Source organism: Medicago truncatula, chromosome 8 (genome assembly GCF_003473485.1).
Source record: "Medicago truncatula cultivar Jemalong A17 chromosome 8, MtrunA17r5.0-ANR, whole genome shotgun sequence".
NCBI lineage: Eukaryota > Viridiplantae > Streptophyta > Magnoliopsida > Fabales > Fabaceae > Medicago > Medicago truncatula.
The window spans coordinates 5,547,786-5,567,866 of NC_053049.1; the positions used below are offsets into that span (position 1 = coordinate 5,547,786).

The following is a 20,081-nucleotide window of genomic DNA, read 5'->3' on the forward strand; positions in this document are numbered from 1 at the left end:
GTTTTCGATTCATCGAGACGCTCATTCTTGCCTGAGTTGCGTGCAATCTCAGCGAGCTTTTTCATATATATTTTTTTTGTCCCTTATTTTTGCCTGGACCGCCCTCTCGGGTTTTCGATCCACCGGGAAGCGCATTTTTGCCTAGGGCGCCCTTTCGGGTTTTCGACCTACCACGCTGTTCTTTTCATATTTCTAGGCAAAGTATTTCTTGACTATATCGGCATTCACTGGATTTGGAAGTTCTACACCATCCATGTGTGTAAGGATTAAAGCACCACCGGAGAAGGCCTTCTTGACAACATAAGGACCTTCATAGTTAGGCGTCCACTTGCCCCTTGGGTCGGGTTGCTGGCTTACCCTCCTTTTCAATACAAGTTCCCCTACCTTGAATTCTCGAGGATGGACTTTCTTGTCAAAAGCAGTCTTCATTCTTGCTTGATATGACTGTCCACGAGCCATGGCATCCATACGTTTTTCCTCAATCAAATTCAACTGATCATACCGGCTTTGGCACCATTCAGCCTCAGATAACTTTGCTTCCATGATCACACGGAGAGATGGGATCTCCACTTCCAAAGGAAGAACTGCTTCCATACCATATACAAGAGAGAAAGGGGTTGCCCCGGTTGAACTGCGCACGGTAGTACGGTAGCTATGCAGAGCATAGGGTAACATCTCATGCCAGTCCTTGTAAGTGGTTACCATCTTCTGGACAATTCTCTTGATATTCTTGTTGGCGGCCTCAACTGCACCATTCATCTGAGGTCTATAGGGAGAAGAGTTATGATGCTCAATTTTGAATTCTTCACAAAGAGCTTGCACCACATTGTTGTTCAGGTTGGTACCATTATCGGTAATAATCTTGCTGGGAACACCATATCGACATATGATGTTGTTCTTGATAAACTTAGCTACCACTTGCTTGGTCACATTGGTATAAGATGCTGCTTCAACCCACTTGGTGAAGTAGTCAATTGCCACTAAGATGAAACGATGACCATTTGAAGCCTTCGGTTCAATTCTTCCAATCATGTCGATGCCCCACATTGAGAACGGCCATGGGGATGAAATAACATTGAGAGCGTGCGGAGGCACATGAATCTTATCAGCATAGATTTGACATTTGTGGCACTTTCTGGCGTGCTGGTAGCAATCATGCTCCATGGTCATCCAGTAGTAACCTGCTCGTAGCAACTTCCTTGACATAGTGTGCCCTGTAGCATGGGTCCCGAAGGTACCGTCATGTACATCATGCATTAACTGCTCTGCTTCATGTTCATCAACACATCTTAATAATACCATGTCATAGTTTCTCTTGTACAGAATATCTCCATCTAACTGGAATCTACTGGCCAATCTTCTCAAGGTCTTCTTGTCTTGTTTGGAAGCACCTGGTGGATACTCACGGCTCAGCAAGAACTGTTTGATGTCGTAGTACCAGGGTTTATAGCCAACCACATTTTCACCAGCCTGATCGATCACATCCCTAATAGCGAACACATGCGAAGGTCTTTCAAGGCGTTGCACTTTGATTATTGGCACATCATTCCAATGGTTCACTCGAAACATGGAAGATAGAGTAGCAAGAGCATCAGCCATTTGGTTCTCATCACGAGGAATATGGTGCAGCTCAACCTTTGTAAAATATGTCAGCAAACGTCTCGCATAATCACGATAAGGAATCAACTTAGCATGATGGGTCTCCCATTCACCCTTTATCTGATTGATGACGAGCGCGGAATCTCCATAGATGTCGAGGTGTTTGATTCTCATGTCAATTGCTTCCTCGATCCCAAAGATACATGCTTCATACTCAGCCATATTGTTTGTACATTCGAACAGAATCCGGGCGGTAAAAGGAATGTGATGCCCCTGCGGGGATACAATGACTGCCCCAATTCCTTTACCATAAGCGTTGACAGCACCATCAAAGACTAAACCCCACTTGCTATTGGGATCTGGACCTTCATCAATCAACGGTTCTTCGCAGTCTTTTGATTTTAAATACATGATCTCTTCATCGGGGAAATCGAACTCAATTGGTTGGTAATCATCAAGAGGTTGGTAAGCAAGGTGATCGGCAAGAATGCTACCTTTGATTGCCTTTTGAGTTTTGAACACAATATCGTATTCAGACAAAAGCATCTGCCAGCGTGCAATCTTCCCAGTAACAGCAGCTTTCTCAAAGATATACTTTATCGGATCCATTCTGGATATCAACCAAGTTGTATGATTCACCAAATAGTGACGCAGGCGTTTAGCGGCCCAGGCCAGAGCACAACAAGTCTTTTCAAGCATTGTATACCGAGTTTCACAATCGGTGAACTTCTTGCTTAGATAGTAGATAGCATGTTCTTTCTTTCCAGTCTCATCTTGTTGACCAAGTACGCATCCCATGGATTCATCAAATACTGGCAAATACATAATCAAAGGCCTTCCTTCCACGGGTGGGACAAGGATAGGTGGTTCCAGCAGGTAATTCTTGATGCTATCAAAAGCTTCTTGGCATTCATCATTCCATACAATAGGCTAATTCTTTCTGAGTAGTTTGAAGATCGGCCCGCAGGTTGCGGTCATGTGAGATATGAATCGGGAGATGTAATTCAAGCGTCCGAGGAAACCTCTGACTTGTTTCTCGGTCTGTGGAGCTGGCATTTCTCGGATGGCCCGGACTTTATCAGGATCGACTTCAATGCCCTTTTGGCTGACAATGAAGCCTAATAACTTCCCGGATCTGACGCCGAATGTACATTTGTTGGGATTCAATCGAAGCTTGTATTTTCTCAACCTTTCGAACATCTTTGTCAAATATTCAACATGTTGCTCCTCATCTGTTGACTTCACAATCATATCATCCACATATACTTCGACTTCTTTGTGAATCATGTCATGAAACAGAGTAGTCATTCCTCTTTGATAGGTAGCACCAGCATTAATTAGGCCGAACGGCATCACTTTGTAGCAGAAAGTACCCCATGGAGTGATAAAAGACGTCTTTTCTCTATCTTCAGGAGACATTTTGATCTGATTGTAACCGGAGAAACCGTCCATGAAGGAGAACACCTTAGACTGAGCAGTATTATCAACAAGCACATCAATATGAGGTAATGGAAAGTTGTCCTTTGGACTGGCTTTGTTTAGGTCTCTGAAGTCAACACACATCCGGACTTTACCATCCTTCTTTGGCATAGGTACAATATTGGCAACCCATTCAGGGTACTCAACTGTCATGAGGAAACCCGCATCAATCTGTTTTTGAACCTCGCTCTTAATCTTGAGAGCCATATCTGGATGAGTCCTTCTCAATTTCTGCCTGACGGGAGGACATTCAGGCTTGGTGGGGATCCGATGCTCCACAATCATAGGATCCAGACCTGGCATATCTTCATACGACCATGCAAAGATATCCGGATATTCCCGGAGGAGTTGGATGATCTTCTTTTTAACCCCTTCCTCTAGAGCAGCACCGATCTTGATTTCTCGCTTGTTCTCCTCGGTACCTATGTTGATAAGCTCAATCTCTTCCTGGTGAGGCTGAATGGCTTTCTTTTCTTGCTCAAGTAGCCGAGTGATCTCATATGGTATGTCATCACCTTCCTCATCTTCGGCTTCATACACTGGAAACTCAAAATTCGGAGAGAATGCAGGATTACTGTGCCCAACGGGTTCATTATAGTTCAATCTGCGTAAAATGGTTGGATGATTTTAGAAAGAGGGTTTTTTATGCAGATTTTGAAATTAATAAGAAAATACAGATGTTTTGGTTTTTTCTGGCATTACCATTATTTCCAAGGGAAAAAGCACTAAAAAAAGTAGTCGTGAAAGAAACGACAATTTTTTATTAATCAACGGCAATGCCGAGACAAACATGCCCTTACAGAAAATATCACTCTCGCTTTGGGCAGAGCGAGATGATTGTTATTTTGAAAAAACAAGATACTTAAGCAACAAGGTATATTACTCAGAAACATGCATGATTGAGGGAATGTTAATGGCATCCCAATCTCTCGCAATGCCTCCTGGTGTAACAAATACAGGCCTCGGGCCAAATCCAGTTGCTTCCTCTGTGATTGCGTTGACAAACCCAGCACTATAGAATGCCCCGGTGGAAACTCCTGAAGTTGGGGAGAAGCCAAGACCTTCCTTATGCTTATTCTCACGAAGCTGTATTAACTTGCCCCAGCCGGCAGCTTGACCTTCTTGGACGGCTCTCTGTGCATCCTTCAAAGAAGCCATTGTAGTTCCATCCCTCTTGGGCTCCGTACCTTCGACAGTTAATCCTTGAAAAGCGGTCCCCTCTGCAGACCCTGCTTCTATGCAAGAGAACGATGATAGCTGGCTAACCAGGTATGCCTCTTCTCCGTGAATGGTGACAAGCTTTCCACTTTTTGCAAATTTCAACTTTTGGTGCAAAGTAGAGGTCACTGCTCCCGCGTCGTGTATCCAAGGTCTCCCCAAGAGACAGCTGTAAGAGGCATTAATATCCATGACCTGAAAGGTGATTAGAAAGGTTTCGGGGCCGATAGTTATTGGCAAGTCTATCTCCCCGAGAACGCTCTTGCGGGTTCCATCAAAGGCTTTGACCAGAAAAGTGCTCTTCCTCAAAGGAGTTCCCCGGTAACTCAGTTGATCCAACGTTGATTTGGGCATCACGTTCAAAGATGATCCAGTGTCTACTAACACATTTGAGATCATGTCGGACTTGCAATTCACGGAGATATGCAAGGCCAGATTATGATGCTTTCCTGCTTCGGGCAATTCATCTTCACTGAACCACAGATTGCTGCAGGCGGTAATGTTTCCCACTATGCTACCAAAGTGATCCACAGTTACCTCATGATCCACATAAGCCTGCTCCAATACTTTCAAAAGGGTATCTCTGTGGGCAGCGGAACTCAGGAGTAGAGACAAAATGGATATCTTCGACGGAGTTTGCAGCAGCTGATCCACAATCTTATAATCACTTCTTTTGATCAACCTCAAAATCTCGTCCAGATTAGAATCCTCTATAGACCGGCCTGGTTGGCCCGCGTCTCTGTTAACGGGAGAAACATCAGTCGGGGTTGGCTTGTCAATGGGTGGCACGGTAGGCGTAGCTGCCTTCTTTTGAAACAATGGCGGACGGACCCTTCCACTTCTTAGGGCTGCTGAAGTTCCTTCGGCAGTATTGTTCACCACAGCCAAGGACACCAGAGGCACTTCTACTCCGTTTTCAATTATGGTAGCATTGTATTTGTACGGGATAGCCCTATCTGAAGTATACGGTACCGGTCCGGGCAACCTTATCACCAAAGGCTCAGCATTCTTCTTCAAAGGTATACTCTTGACAGGCGGATCGTGAAAAACTGGCACAATCACGCAAACATCACTAACAGTCAAAAAATTATCATTCATCAAGCTTTGGATGTCGTCTTGAACAGTATAGCAACCCAAAGGATTACGAAGGCATCCTAGACACTTGGCATGATCATGGCTGAACAGAGAAGCTTTGCACAGCTTGATGTGTAGAGGCACCAGAGGAGTTGCGACGTTACGGACATCAAGTCTAGGAGCTTCCTCACACACTTCGATCATATTCACCGCGGCATGATTTGGAAGAGGATTGTCGAGGACGTGTGGGACATTATTCTCAAAAGTCAGCTTTCCTTGATCAATGAGCTTCTTCACGATATACTTCAAAGCATAGCACCCCTCGACATCATGACCTAGGGCACCTTGATGAAAATCACATTTGAGATCAGACCTGAACCTTGGAGGCAACGGATCAGGTGGGGGCTTGCCCTGTCTAGTTGTACAATGCCCTCTATGGAGTAAGGTCGGAAGCAACTCAGCATATAACATCGGTATCGGAGGGAAAGTAGGTCTAGCTTGTTGATTTTGTTGTTGTTGAACCGGCAATTGTTGTTTCATCTGTTGAGCAATTGCATTGACGGGTACTTGAGGTTGACCCGGTGGCAGAGGGTACTGATGATAAAATGGCGGAAAGAAAGGATGCTGAGAATACGGCACATATGGGTATGACGGAGGCATTTGGGCTGCATTGATAGGAGCAACAGTAGCCATGGATAGACCGGCTCCAGCTGACACCATCCCCACTTCCGTTTCTTTCTTCTTGTGGTGTCCATTACCATACCTCTTCGATGCATTCACAGAGGATTCAGCTTTCTCGAACACAATGATTCCATCCCTGACGGCTTCCTCCAGACGGGTTCCCATGGTGACCATCTCCGAAAAGTTATTCGGGGCAGCTATGATCATTCTCTCAACATAATCCTTCTTCAAGGTCTTTAAGAACGTCTGGGTCATTTCTTCTTCATCAAGAGCGGGAGTAATGCGGGCAGCTGCCCCCCTCCATCTCTGTGCGTATTCACGGAAGCTTTCCTCCTTCTTCTGGGAGAGAGATCTGAGGAATTCCCTGTTCGGCTTCAATCGAGTGTTAAACTCGTAGTGGCTCTTGAAAGCAGCGGCTAATTCATCAAAGGTATGGATGTCATTTTTGCTCAAACTAGTATACCACTCTGCGGCATCTTCCATCAAACTATCCTGAAAGCAGTGGATCATAAGGGAATCATTGTCTTTGTAATTGCCCATCTTTCGGACGTATTTGATGATGCGGTTTTGAGGACAAGTTAGCCCGTTGTACCGGTCGAAATCCGGGATTTTGAACTTCTTAGGGACATCCACTTTTGACACCAAGCAGAGATCTTGAGTTTTGAAAGAGTCTGCATTTCCTCGATTGGCTTTGATCTCATGACGGAGTTCTTTAGCAAGTTCCTCCATCATCTCTTCCATGGTCTTGGTTACGGGGATGCTTCCGTGCTGTGTGTTGATGTTAACACCTTGAGGCAGGGTATGCACAAGAGGCTCAGTGACAGCTGCTGTTGTTTGTGGCAAAGCCGCATTGATGGAGGCAGCATTTGTTGCAGGGATCAGAACATTGTTAGCAGTGCCCGAAGTGCCCGCTGCAGTACTGGGAGTGAAGAACGGTGGAAGCCCATACGGAAACCCAGCTGGCATAGCAAAGCGAGCGTCTGCAGATGCGGTTGGGAGCACGCTTGTAGTCACCGGTACAGCTGTGGCTATAGGGATAGCCGTAGCTGATTGTTCTTGAGCGGCTAGCAGAGCAGTCATGACATCATTAGCTTTAGCCAATTCCTCCCTTAGAGTGGCTAACTCGGTACGGAGCTGAGCGTTCTCTTCTTCCATAGCCTTTTTCCTTCTTCTGTATTCTCTGGTTCGATCGATTCTATCAGGTTCGTAGACCTTCTGAGCACGAGCCACTTTTCAAACTGTGGCAGAGGAACCAGGAGATAGTGAGCACTTGGAAGCCTTTGTGACCAATGCATGATGCATATGATGCATGATATGCAAATGCAAATGCAAAAGACTTCTTTTTTCCATCGAAGGATTTTTAAACAAATTAGAAACCTTGCAAATAATCAAAACTACATAGTATTTTCAAAAGGAAGACTTTGAAATTTCAACAAGATAAACAAATGAAGCCCTCAAGCATAGGAAGTAGTCGGAGCATCATCGGACTCGGAATCTGAATCACAGTATCTGGCAAAGAAGTCTCGTCGTCCTCTGGCTCTCTTGGAATCCCTCATAAGCAGCTCGTCTTTCTCTTCTAATTCCCTCCGGACCTTAGCTAGTTCCTTCTTCAACATCAGGTTCTCATGAGTCTTCTGCTCATCTCTACCATCCAAAGTCATGATTAGATTCTCAGCTTAATTGTACCGAGCTTTCCACACTTGCTTCTCACGACTCTCCATAGCTAGATGCTCCTGATACATATCCTGAGTCGTGGGGAGTAGAGGTAGAGGCATAGATGGAGCAGATGAAGACACGTATCTCATAGCTGGATAAGGCATACCAATCTCCTCAGCTCGATCTATCACCCACTGAGTATAGGCCTCATGAGCGACACCAGATCTCACACCTAGATGCTTCACACTCTTCCTTCGAACCTTGGACCAAGCATCCATGAAAGCTTTCCTTTGTCCGGTAGGAGCATTCGTGTAGAAGAAGAACTCTGGAGATGTAGCAAGATTGATGGGCTTCGACTTCATAGGGAAACCAAACTGTCTCATAGCAAGCTCGGGGTTGTAGTTAATTCCTCCACGAGTACCAAGAAGAGGTACATTGAGAAAGTCCCCACAACCCATAATGATTTCCTTCACCTGAGCGGCAGGAGTGAGCCAGACGACCTCATTAGGAGTGAGGGCCATAATCCGCTGCGAGTAGGACCAGTTCTCCGAGTTGTCATGGAAGGAACTCGGAAGGTGCGAAATAAACCACCTATACAAAAGAGATATGCAGCAAAGAATATACCCACGGCCTTTGAGAGTCTTGTCATGAATGGCGTGGTAGGTATCTGCTAGCAAAGTAGGAACCGGGTTCTTGGAATGGAAGATCTCGATAGCATTCATGTCCACGAAGTTGTCGAGGTTCGGAAAGAGAATGAGCCCGTAGATAAGCAAAGCAAGAATAGCCTCGAGTGTATCCTGACAAGTAGTACTGAGATTAGCCTGCTCAAGAAGATACTTTGAAGTGAACCCACGGATGTGAGACTTGGTAATAAGATGGTTGGAGACATCAGAAGTCTTGAGGTAGAGATCCTTAGCAATAATCAGAGGAGTAAGAGAAGTCCCGGGACCGGTGAAAGGCGTCTTCTCGGCTATAGGTAAACCCACTAGATTGGAGTAAGCCTCGAGAGTAGGAACCAACTGGAAGTCCGGGAAAGTGAAGCAACGGAAGCTCGGATCATAAAATTGCACTAGAGTGTGCACTAGCTTCTCTTCCACATCGGTTCGGAGCAAAGTAAGCAATCCCCCATACCGGAGTCGGAACCCTGTTTGACTCTTGACCTTGAGTGCCAACTCTCTTAAACTGACCAAATCCACTTCCTTGAACTTGTAGCACTTAGTCTTCTTCATACCTGTGATTATTTACAAAAATTTCCATTTGTTTAAGCCCTTCGATGAATGCATGAAAAATGTTTATGCATGAATGCATGTATGCATGATTGTGTTGTTTAGTTACAAAGAACAAGGTGGGTTGAGATTCAAAGTAACAGGGCCACGAATGGACACGGCGTCCGGTGAACTAAGGCTTTGGGTAGTAGTAACCAAGGTTCTAACACGGTTCCCAAACTGCAACCTCTCTCACATATATCATGGTAGTACAGGACGACACCCGTTCCATGATTATTTGTGAGAAGGTCTAGTTTGAGTGTAGTATCGCGTGACGACTAAAGTTTGAGACAACACTCAATTTAGCCACCGCACTACGTCCTAAAAAGGCTAGGATGGGTTTGGTAACTACGGTTCATAGCTTCGTCGAACAATTGAAAGTGAAGTGCCTAAGCATGACAACACACGCCGACAATATCACCTTCAAAATGCTTCAGCTATGTGAGATTGATCGCATAATCCAATACACGAGGCAACCCCCGGATCGAATTGTCGATTATATCTCTACCTAAACATAAGTTCACTCAGCCCGGGTGTAGGACTTTTGATATTCTCACCCCACACGTCAAATGAAAATAAACAAGTATTCATATATGTAAGCAATAAAACAAAGCGTAAATATAAACTAAGGAAAACTAGGCGCGACCCGCTAAAAAAATAATCCCCAGTGAAGTCGCCATTTCTGTTATCATGGTTTTTGGGTGCCAAGCCATTAATTGGACTTGAACCTTTTGACCGTTGATATTCTCTATTTTTTCTTGGGAAGGGCAAAATTGAGAAAAAACCCTTAGATTCGAAGTTCGGGGGTCGTTTTCGCTAAGGGAAGGTGTTAGGCACCCGGAGCGATTATGGTACTCCATAAGAACCGTTCTCCTAAGCTTATTTCTACGCTTCATTTTTATCGCCTACTTATTGAAAGAAAAGAAGTTTTATTTGAGTGAAGAATGGGGGTGAGAAGAAGTAGAATTTGATTTTATTTCGGCTTGGAGGGGTTAAAGTCCCTTGCCTACGTACCGTTTTACGGGATCAAAACCGGCGTAGTTCTTGCTAAAAAAAAGACTTGTTGTTTTTTGGTTTTAATTGTTTGATTTTAAATTTTGAAAATGATTTTGAAGAAGGGGATTGAGAGGCTTCATGAGCATTAGAGTATGAAAAAGTGGAGATTTGTTTAGTGATTTTGCAAAAAAGTCTAAATGATTAGATTTAGTTGAGAATTTTATTAAGAAAATAAAAGGTGAAAAATTGTTGGAGTTTTGACTCCATTTTTTATGAAAAATATTTGAAGCGAATTTGTTTGCATATTTTTGGAAAAAGTTGGATTTTCTCTAAGTGTTTAGACCTAAGCATTCATCTAACCATGCAATCCTAGCCATACATCTACACATGCAATCCTAGGCATACATCTAGGGTGAGTGTGTGTGTGCCGGTGCGCCATAGTGTCCATAGTCCATATTACAAAAATTGCCTAAATACATTCTATGGCCTCTTTGCCAAGCTACAAACCAATGATAACAAATTACATCACCGAATGAATTAAAACTTGCAAAAATAAATGCTAAGCTAAAGAAAGTGGAGGAGATAGTGAAATGCTATGAAATGTATGGCACATGAAATGAAATGGTTAGTAATCATAAAGCACAAAATAGTAGGAAATAAACAAAAAGAAATTGTATAGGAATGGCAAAAAGAAAGTAATAAAGTGGTAAAAAACCTAAAAAATTTGATATGATACCTAAATGTGCTTGTGACCCATAATTCTCACATCATGGCAATTTTGAAAGAGATTTTGTTTCAAGCCATGACATGAAATTAATAGAGACACATGCAAGCAAAGTATCACACCAAATTCATAGAGAAATTTGACACTTTATTCCTTAAGACAAACACTTGTTGCTTGCAAAACAAGAAATTTACAAAATCATATCCAAAAACAGCAAAAAGGGCACATGACCAGAGGCATATTCATCACAATATTGGGTATCATTCATCCATGTCACATATCAAAGTGTCAAGAACAAAAACATAACCAAAAGAATACCAAAAGTGTAAAAACACATGGGAATTAATTCATGCCGTTTTACCATTTTTTTTTACATGCAAAACACCATAGAAATACCAAAAATATATCAAGAAACAACTAGGATTTTTAGGAATTTTTTTGTAAAAAAATGTGAGCAAGCAACAGGTTCAGATAGCAAGAAAAACAGTGCAAATAGCAAGAAAAAAACAAAAACGTAGAAAAAAAAAAAGAATAAAGCCCAAGCCCAAAACCACAGGATCCGGATGCACAGGGAGCGTTGGATTGATCCAGGGAGGGAAACCCTAGATCCAACGCTCAGGATTGAAGGGATTGGACCGGTCTTGAACCGGTCCGGTTCAGTTGCCTATAAAAACACACTAGCACCGGTTTTTTTCATTTTACAAATCCTTTCTCTCTCTTCTCTCAGAGCTTCTCTCTCTTCCTCCGCCGGATTCATGGATGAACGGCCGGGGAAGATGAAGATCTGGCCGGAACCTTCATAGGTCCGCCGGAATCTTCATCTTCTCCGGTGAGATCTCCAGTTTCCGGCGACCTCTAAACTTACCAGAACTTCAAGATTTCTACATCAATCAACTCGCCTTTAAACCCTAAACAAGAATCTAAAACCGGAAATCACATGCAAGGCTTGAATCTTTGTAGATCTACATTTTTGTTACGGTTTTGAAAATATTTTTTAGGTTTTCAAATTTTTTGAAAGAAACTTTTGAAACCCTAAGATCTACACTGATTCTGCGTTCGCTACCTCTCTGGCGCTTGTTCTTGCTTACAAATCTTGGATCCTTATGGATCTAGATTTTGGTGTTTTACGGTTTGGTTTTAGTTTTTAATTCTGGAAACCTCTGGATTCTGTTTGTTCACGCGATTTTACAGGTTAAACTATGATATTACTTTTGAAAAGGAATTCTGAGTTTTTACCTGAAGTTTTGATTGGAGGTTTTACGAGATCCTTCGGAAATCTTGATTCTGTTCTTGATGATTTTTGATTCTTCTGCTTGTTCTTTGGACCGAAAATAAATCGGTGATTCACTGGCTCAATCCCTTCATCTTCTCCGATTCTTTCTCTGTGATTATGCGCTTGAACTTGCTTTCTCTCTTCTGATCTTCTCTCTGTGATCAACGCTTGAGCTTGCTTCAATGCGAGCTCGCGTTTGGAATTGCAGAGAAACGATCAATTCAGTGATGAAGATTCCACAGAATCTCTGAGAATTGATCCAAAAATTGCTGATTCTGATGAATTTTAGGGTTTCTGGAAACGGTTAGGGTTTTGTGTTCTTGGTGTTCTTGAGAAATTCTGAGAAATTTTCTGTTTTGATTCAATTGCTGAGAGAGAGAAAGTTAGAATTGTGTTTATGAGTTGGCGTGTAGTTAATGGATCTTTGTGGCACTGTACACCTTTTATAGCTGACATGTGTTCATTGGAACCAATAGAAATGCGACACCTGTTAAAAGGACTGAATTGCTCAGCCCTGGCAAATTTGGCTTCTGGACCTTTCTGCAAAAACAAAGAACTTGAGGACTAAACTGCAATTAACAAAAAGGACTAAAACGCGAAATTAAAAAAAAATGGGACTGAAATGTAATTTTTTTTAAAAAAGGTTATGGATTGAAAAGCAATTTTGGACCTCTTTGAGGACCAAAATGCAAAATAAAAATAAAATTGAAATAAAATTGGTAACCTGACAAAACGTAAAGTGAAACCTAAAATAAAATCAACAAAAGGACTAAAACGAACCAATGGCTTAAATGAGGTACTTCAAAGTAACCTCTCTATGCCGAAATTTTGTGTGAAATGACCAAAATGCCCCTAGGGCTAAAAATGACCTAAACAGATTCAAATTGACTTGACACTGACTCAGATGCAAGTTTGAAATGAATTTAACAAGGTTTACTGATGAAATGTTAAAAAATCAATCTGAAAAGACTCAGAGACAGTCACAAGGATGAAAATGGGTCCCACTGCAGGAAATGACCAAAATACCCTTCTGTACGACTTTTCGCAAATTTTGAAATAAACTGTAGAAAAAGCAATGTAATGATTCAGAGACACTTTTGAATGACTTAAAAGACAAGTAAAGACATTTCGAAAGGTTTTATGCAAGAAAAACATAGGTAAAATTGTGATTGAAAATACTGCGAGGCAGAGACAATTTGAACTGTGCAGTTGAAATTTGATAATTGACAAAGTTTGAAATGAAATTGGACCCAGTATTTTTAGGTCCAAAAACAGGGTATAACAAACACTTATCATCAGAAAATAACAAAACAATAAATATCTTTTAATTGATTGATTTCTTCTTCCATTACTTTTTTTTTTTGTTTGAAGCAAAAATAATTTTTAAGGGTTAGCTTAAAATCCTTTCCTTGAAATAAAAATTTCAAGATTCACTCATTCTATTGCTTCAAAAAAATTTGCATATATTTTTTTGGGTTAATAGTGCTTTACCCCCCTGTAATATAGGTCATTTTCAGTTTTCCACCCTGTAAAATTTTTTGTTTAGTTTTCGTCCTTGTAATTTGAATATTTTTTGGTTTTGGACCTTCATGGAAAATTTCGCCCCTTGTAATTTGAGAAAATTTCGATTTATGCCCCAAAAATTTGAGAAAATTTTGGTTTACCCCGCAGTTAATTTGAGCGAATTTCGATTTAGCCCCCTGTCATATCGTCGATTTTGTACAGTCAAAATTCATGAAGGTCCAAAACCAGAAATCTTCAAATTACAAGGACGAAAACCAAACAAAAAATTTTACAGGGTGGAAAACCGAAAATGACCTATATTACAGAGGGTTAAAGCACTATTAACCCTTTTTTTTTTTACGCTAAAAGAATTTTTTTCTTCTCCCATATCAAAAACAAACTTTTTCTAAAATAAATTTGAACATAAAGCTGTTTTGTATAATGTTACTCTATGATATGAATTTTTTATTAAAAAATTAAAATATTCTGAACAAAAATTGAGCATATTATTCCTCATTAGTTAGGCATAGCCACGAAAGCCCTTTTAAATTTCTGATTGAATCTCTTCAACTATACTTTAGATCGTAGGCCAAAATTGATGTTCAACATGGTGAGTAAAGAACATTTTGGGATAGATTTGATTATAGTTGTCCTTAACCCTTCCTTGTTTTTTGAATCTCTTCAAATATACATGAATCTTTTAGATTATATAGGTCATAGCTTGGTGTGGTTGAAAAGGAATAATAGAAATCGAGTGTTTCATAGATCAATCATATGAGAGTGTTGGAAGAAAGGGTTTGATTTGTGAAATTTGGGAAGGAATAGAGAAGGGAAGAGAGAAGAAATTAGATAGTTTATGTTAAAATAGCTGGAAGTTATGTGAAGTTAGTTAAAGTAGTTAGACTAGAGTTAGTAATCAACTATAGTTAGTTGATAGCTAAACTAGAGTTAGTAGCTTAGTTAGAAGTTAGTTGGAGTTAGTTACTCAAACTAATCTCTATATATAGGAAAACTATTGTACTCATTCATCATCTTTTATCAATCTATTCATTTCTACAATGAGTTACTTTGAGTATCTCCCTCATGAGTACTCTTATGCTTGCTATCTTGCTTACATCTATGACTTTTCTCCCTATGATTCCATGATTTTTAACTTGATAGCTAAACTCTAGTCTAACTACCTTAACTAACTTCACATAACTTCCAGCTATTTTAACAGTTTATGAGGGAAATTGAACTTGTATATTATTTTGGAAAATCTCTATTACAAATATACATGATGGCTTAGCTACTTATAGCCTCTATTACTTGCTATGCAAGTTACTTGTTGTTCAAGCTAACTTCCTAAAACAACTTCTACAACAAACATTCTAACTAACTAAAACATACAACAAACTGAATTATTCTTAACACTCTTCCTTAATTCATGTTTGTTGAATTCACCATGTCCATCATGCTTCTCAATACTTCAATACTTCAATCGTTAGTGACATTGTCATTGCATTTGCAATTTAAAACATTTGTCTCACAATGCTCTAAAACTAGCTTTCCTCTAATAAAATAATGAACAATCAGTGTCTGTGTTTCCCTGTTTCTGCTAGTTTATTATAAAGAAAAAAACAAACTAATTAAATATGTGTTCAACGAAATACAATAATAAAATGTGTTTGTCTTTCTATTAGTATCAATAAAATATTTATGTTTGTCACCATATATACAAGTCTTGCACCAATATGAGACAAAAAAAACCCCTAAGTTTACGGGTCAATAATAATAGTAGTAAACGCCTCAGTGAGAGTGTTCCAATTTTGACTCTTTCTTAAGCGCGTAATGAGTGGTTAGGTGAGTATCGGCGAAAAAGCCCTTGAACATATACATCTTAAAGTAGGGTCCACACGCCTTAACTAGTGTTTATATCTCTATTCTATTTCTATTCCTATCCTATGAACCAGAAAGAAAGACACACATACATCTTAAAACATGGCTATGTCATTGGCTTCTTCCTCTCACAGTGCTGCTCAGAAGAAATATGATGTCTTCATCAGCTTTCGAGGCGAAGATACTCGCGCTGGTTTCACAAGTCATCTTCACGCTGCTCTTTCCCGAACCTATTTACATACTTACATAGACTATAGGATCGAGAAAGGAGATGAAGTTTGGCCAGAACTTGAGAAAGCAATCAAACAATCAACTCTGTTTCTTGTTGTGTTCTCAGAGAACTATGCTTCTTCAACATGGTGTTTGAATGAACTTGTTGAACTAATGGAGTGCCGTAACAAAAATGAAGACGACAACATTGGTGTGATTCCTGTGTTCTACCATGTTGACCCTTCACATGTGCGGAAGCAGACCGGGAGTTATGGCAGTGCATTGGCGAAACACAAGCAAGAGAACCAAGATGATAAGATGATGCAAAATTGGAAGAATGCTCTTTTTCAAGCTGCTAATTTGTCTGGTTTTCATTCCTCGACATACAGGTTTTTAGTCTTTGTATACATTAAAATTATATTTTATCAATCCACTTGTCTTAATACCGATGTTTTCATCATGGTTCTCTAATTGAACTGGATGATTATATAAGAAATGGTAAGTTTTATCAATGGGGTGTCTCAAACTTTTAAGCTTTGATACTTTGTTGGGGAGAATTTTTTTTGAGGTCTTATAAGACCCATTATCTTATTTAAAACTCTAATCTTAAGTGAGACTTACATTTTTTAATATTAAAAAATTCAAATGTAATGATATAATGTTATTGATAGTTGATTAGCATGTGTTTATCAAGTACTATTTAAAAAAAATTATAAACGAGTGATTTGTAAGCGTATGTTATCGAATGATCTTACATCATCAAGATTATTAGGATAAAATCATAGGTGTGTTACTGATTAATCCCACATCATCAACATTACAAGACTATGAATGCATGGATACAAAGTATATACTCGATGCACAACTTCATTTTGTTCATCATTACATGATCATTTCATCATATAATATAAACACACAACACACCAACACATCGTCAAATTAATACATTCACACATCAACAATTCATCATCAACAAAGTAATCATCATCATGTAACAACATCATATATCATCGTCATTTTCATTTAATCACATCACTTCACAATTTACACTTAGTTAAACAACGCTTCATTTACAAATCATTAACTAACTCAACTATAACTCATTACATTCTCATCATTAAATATTCATAGCACATCATGCTTGATCCTTGCCTTGAACCGTTAGTTTTCTGAATGAATAAAAGTGTGTGAAGGGTCTCTATTTATAACAAATGATTACTTAGGGTTTAAGAGAAAAAAACTAAGTTTTTTCTATCGACCCATCTTGAAAAACAAGCAAAGGGGAATTTTTGCCGACAAAGATGCGCATGTGCGCATGAGAGAGGCGTAGGTGCGCATGAGGCAGCCCCTCCCGTGCTAAGTCTTGCATTTTTTTTTACCATTCTTCCGTCTGAAAACTCCTATGAAGTTGAAATGAATTTTCTTCATCTTGTATTGTCTTTAAAAAGCTTCTAAGAACCATTGGTCTTTAAACTTCATATCCTAATTAATCCCACGTGATGTCTCGATTTGTCGATTTACATAATGCATCACTAGAAAACACTCAAAACACCTACGAAGTTGCATGATATAGGATAAAAGTGAATTACAACAACTCGAGTGAAAACAATACAATATGTTCCTCAAAGTATTGACAACTCCTTCAAATCTCATCTTATTTTTCTTCAAATGCAAAAAAAAAAAAAAAAGTTGAAAAACATAGTCAAAATATCATATGATGCTCCGTTATCACAACCCCAAACTTAAATTGTTGCTTGTACTCAAACAACACAATAATAAGAAGTTATATTTTACATGAATTTAAAGAATAGAAACATACCTTTCCAAAGATTTTGCTGAGATTGTCACTTTTCCCACCACCGTGCTTAACTAGCTTACCACTACCACGCAAGCGATACAGACTTAAAAAGATACTATTACTTTCAACCACATACAATTTCAAGATACACGTATATATCTCCTAAATTATTTAACTAGCTTCACGTGAGTGTCCGTTCTTTCGCTAGTAGATATAACATAGCCTTTTTTTTTTTTTGGTAATTTATACATGTGCTAATATTTTTATTTATATTATAATGAAGGCCTGATTTTTTGTAATTTATAGTTATGTCTATATTTTTACTCATATATTCATACAAGGAAAATTTTTTATTTTTTTTATTTGTATGCTTGCCTATTTTTACTCATTTATTAACACAATGACTTTTTTTTTGTTAATTGCATACAAACCTATCACATCTTGTGATTTTTCAACATATGTAGCTTTTCATTCTAGATAATACTTAAATTTATCCCGTGAGCTTAGCTCAGTTGGTTGGGATATTGCATGTTATATGCAGGGGTCGGAGTTCGAACCCCGGACACCCCACTTCTCCACAATTAAATTATGTGAGCTCTAGCCACTAGACTACTTGACCAAAAAAAATTATGTGATAAATAAAACTAATTTAAGAAGACTTAAGGATCAAGCCCAATTCAATATATGTTTATTTTGAACATACACACAAATTAAAGTTATTCGTGTGAATGTATGAGTACTTTTTTAGTTTTTCCTGATATTTTAATTTAAAGATTCTGATGAAGAATTTGATTTTACCTTTGATTGAAATTCACATGATATATCGTATTAAATATTTTATACTTTTTTGAATATGTTAGGACTGAATCTAACATGATTGAAGACATTACCAGAGCTTTATTAGGGAAATTGAATCACCAGTACAGAGATGAACTTACATGTAATTTGATACTTGATGAAAACTATTGGGCCGTTCGATCTTTAATAAAATTTGATTCAACAACAGTTCAAATCATTGGACTTTGGGGAATGGGAGGCACTGGTAAGACAACTCTTGCTGCTGCTATGTTTCAAAGGTTCTCTTTCAAATATGAAGGCAATTGCTTCTTAGAAAGGGTGACAGAAGTTTCAAAAAAGCATGGAATCAATTACACGTGCAACAAACTTCTTTCCAAGTTACTAGGGGAAGATCTTCGTATTGACACTCCCAAAGTAATCCCAGCCATGATCAAGAGAAGACTCAGACATATGAAATCTTTCATTGTATTAGATGATGTACATAACTCTGAACTTCTGCAAGACTTGATTGGAGTGAGAGGTGGTTGGCTTGGACCTGGTAGCATAGTCATTGTGACGACTAGGGATAAACATGTGCTGATAAGTGGAGGAATTGACGAAATTTATGAAGTTAAGAAGATGAACTCCCAAAATTCCCTCCAACTTTTTAGCCATGTTAAAGAAGTATATTCCATATTGTCTACTTTTATTTTAATATTAATATAAATGCACGTCACCTTTGATTTCTAAAAACTAGTTTACATTTTTGTGGCCGGCAGGATGATGTGAATGTTTTGTTTGTTTGTACTAAGAAAACTTTTGTGTAACAACTGAGAAGTTTACATTTTGTCGGGACGTGCTTAGTTTAATAGGTAAATATATAAATTGATTAGGTTAAATAATAGGTAAATTAAATTTATTTGTGCCCTTGATCATAAGTGTTTGCCCCTATATAATGAGACAAATAAAACTCTCAAAGTTCTACACAAAAATATTAGTAAACGCCTCTCAATGAGCTGAGTGTTCCAATTTTTCATCTTTCCTCAAGCGAGTGGAGAAACTGTTAGGTGACTATCGGAGAAAAGCCATTGAATAAACAAACAAAAGGTGTAAATTATGTAAAGTAGGTCCACACGCCTTCACAAGAGTTTATATCTCTCATTCTATTTCTATTTATATGGAAAAAAAAGAAAGACCACATATATACATACCATAGTACATGACTATGGCTATGGCTTCTTCTTCCTCCCACGCTGCTGCTTTGAAAAAATATGATGTTTTCATCAGCTTTTGAGGCAAAGACAATCGTGCCTGTTTCACAAGCCATCTTCACGCTGCTTTGTGCCGAAGCAGAAGCTATTGCCAGCAGTGGCGGATCTTGAAATATTTTATTGGGGGTGCCAAAATTGTATGAAATATATATTAAGTTGTTTGAAAATAAGGATATAATTGTTAACTGGTCCAGTGGTTTGTTGAGTTCTAGTATACATATTATGCCTAATCTAATATATATAGAATATCTAGGGGGTACCATGGCTCCCAGGGGTCCCTGGGAAGATCGCCCCCTGATTGCCAGACCTACATAGACTATAGGATCCAAAAAGGAGATGAAGTTTGGACAGAACTCTTGAAAGCAATCAAGGATTCCACTTTGTTTCTTGTCGTGTTCTCGGAGAAGTTCAACATGGTGTTTGAACAAACTTGTTGAAATAATGAAATGTCACAAAAATGAAAAAGACAATGTTGTTGTTATTCCCGTACCATGTTGACCCTTCACACGTCCGGAAGCAGACGGGGAGTTACGGCACTGCTTTGGCAAAACACAAGAAGCAAGGCAATGATGATATGATGATACAAATTTGGAAGAAAGCTCTTTTTATTGCCTGGTTTTATGAATATCTTCGTTAATGAATGAATAAGAAAATGATACATGAGAGGGTTTATATACAC

At 39.2% G+C, this 20,081-nt stretch overlaps 1 protein-coding gene and 1 long non-coding RNA gene across 2 annotated transcripts; one reads left to right on the forward strand and one right to left on the reverse strand.

Moving 5' to 3' along the window:
- Positions 1–15,387: 15,387 nt before the first annotated feature.
- On the forward strand, positions 15,388–18,986 carry LOC25500460 (disease resistance protein RPV1). The gene is made up of 2 exons (XM_013588882.3): positions 15,388–15,945; positions 18,215–18,986. Exons 1-2 carry the CDS (start codon positions 15,449–15,451, stop codon positions 18,855–18,857), a joined length of 1,140 nt encoding a protein of 379 aa, XP_013444336.1. The 5' UTR covers positions 15,388–15,448; the 3' UTR covers positions 18,858–18,986.
- On the reverse strand, positions 16,538–18,215 carry LOC112417242 (uncharacterized). The gene is made up of 2 exons (XR_003007812.2): positions 17,376–18,215; positions 16,538–17,108 (listed from the first exon to the last, which is right to left on the reverse strand). It is a non-coding gene; the product is annotated as an uncharacterized lncRNA (long non-coding RNA).
- Positions 18,987–20,081: the final 1,095 nt, after the last annotated feature.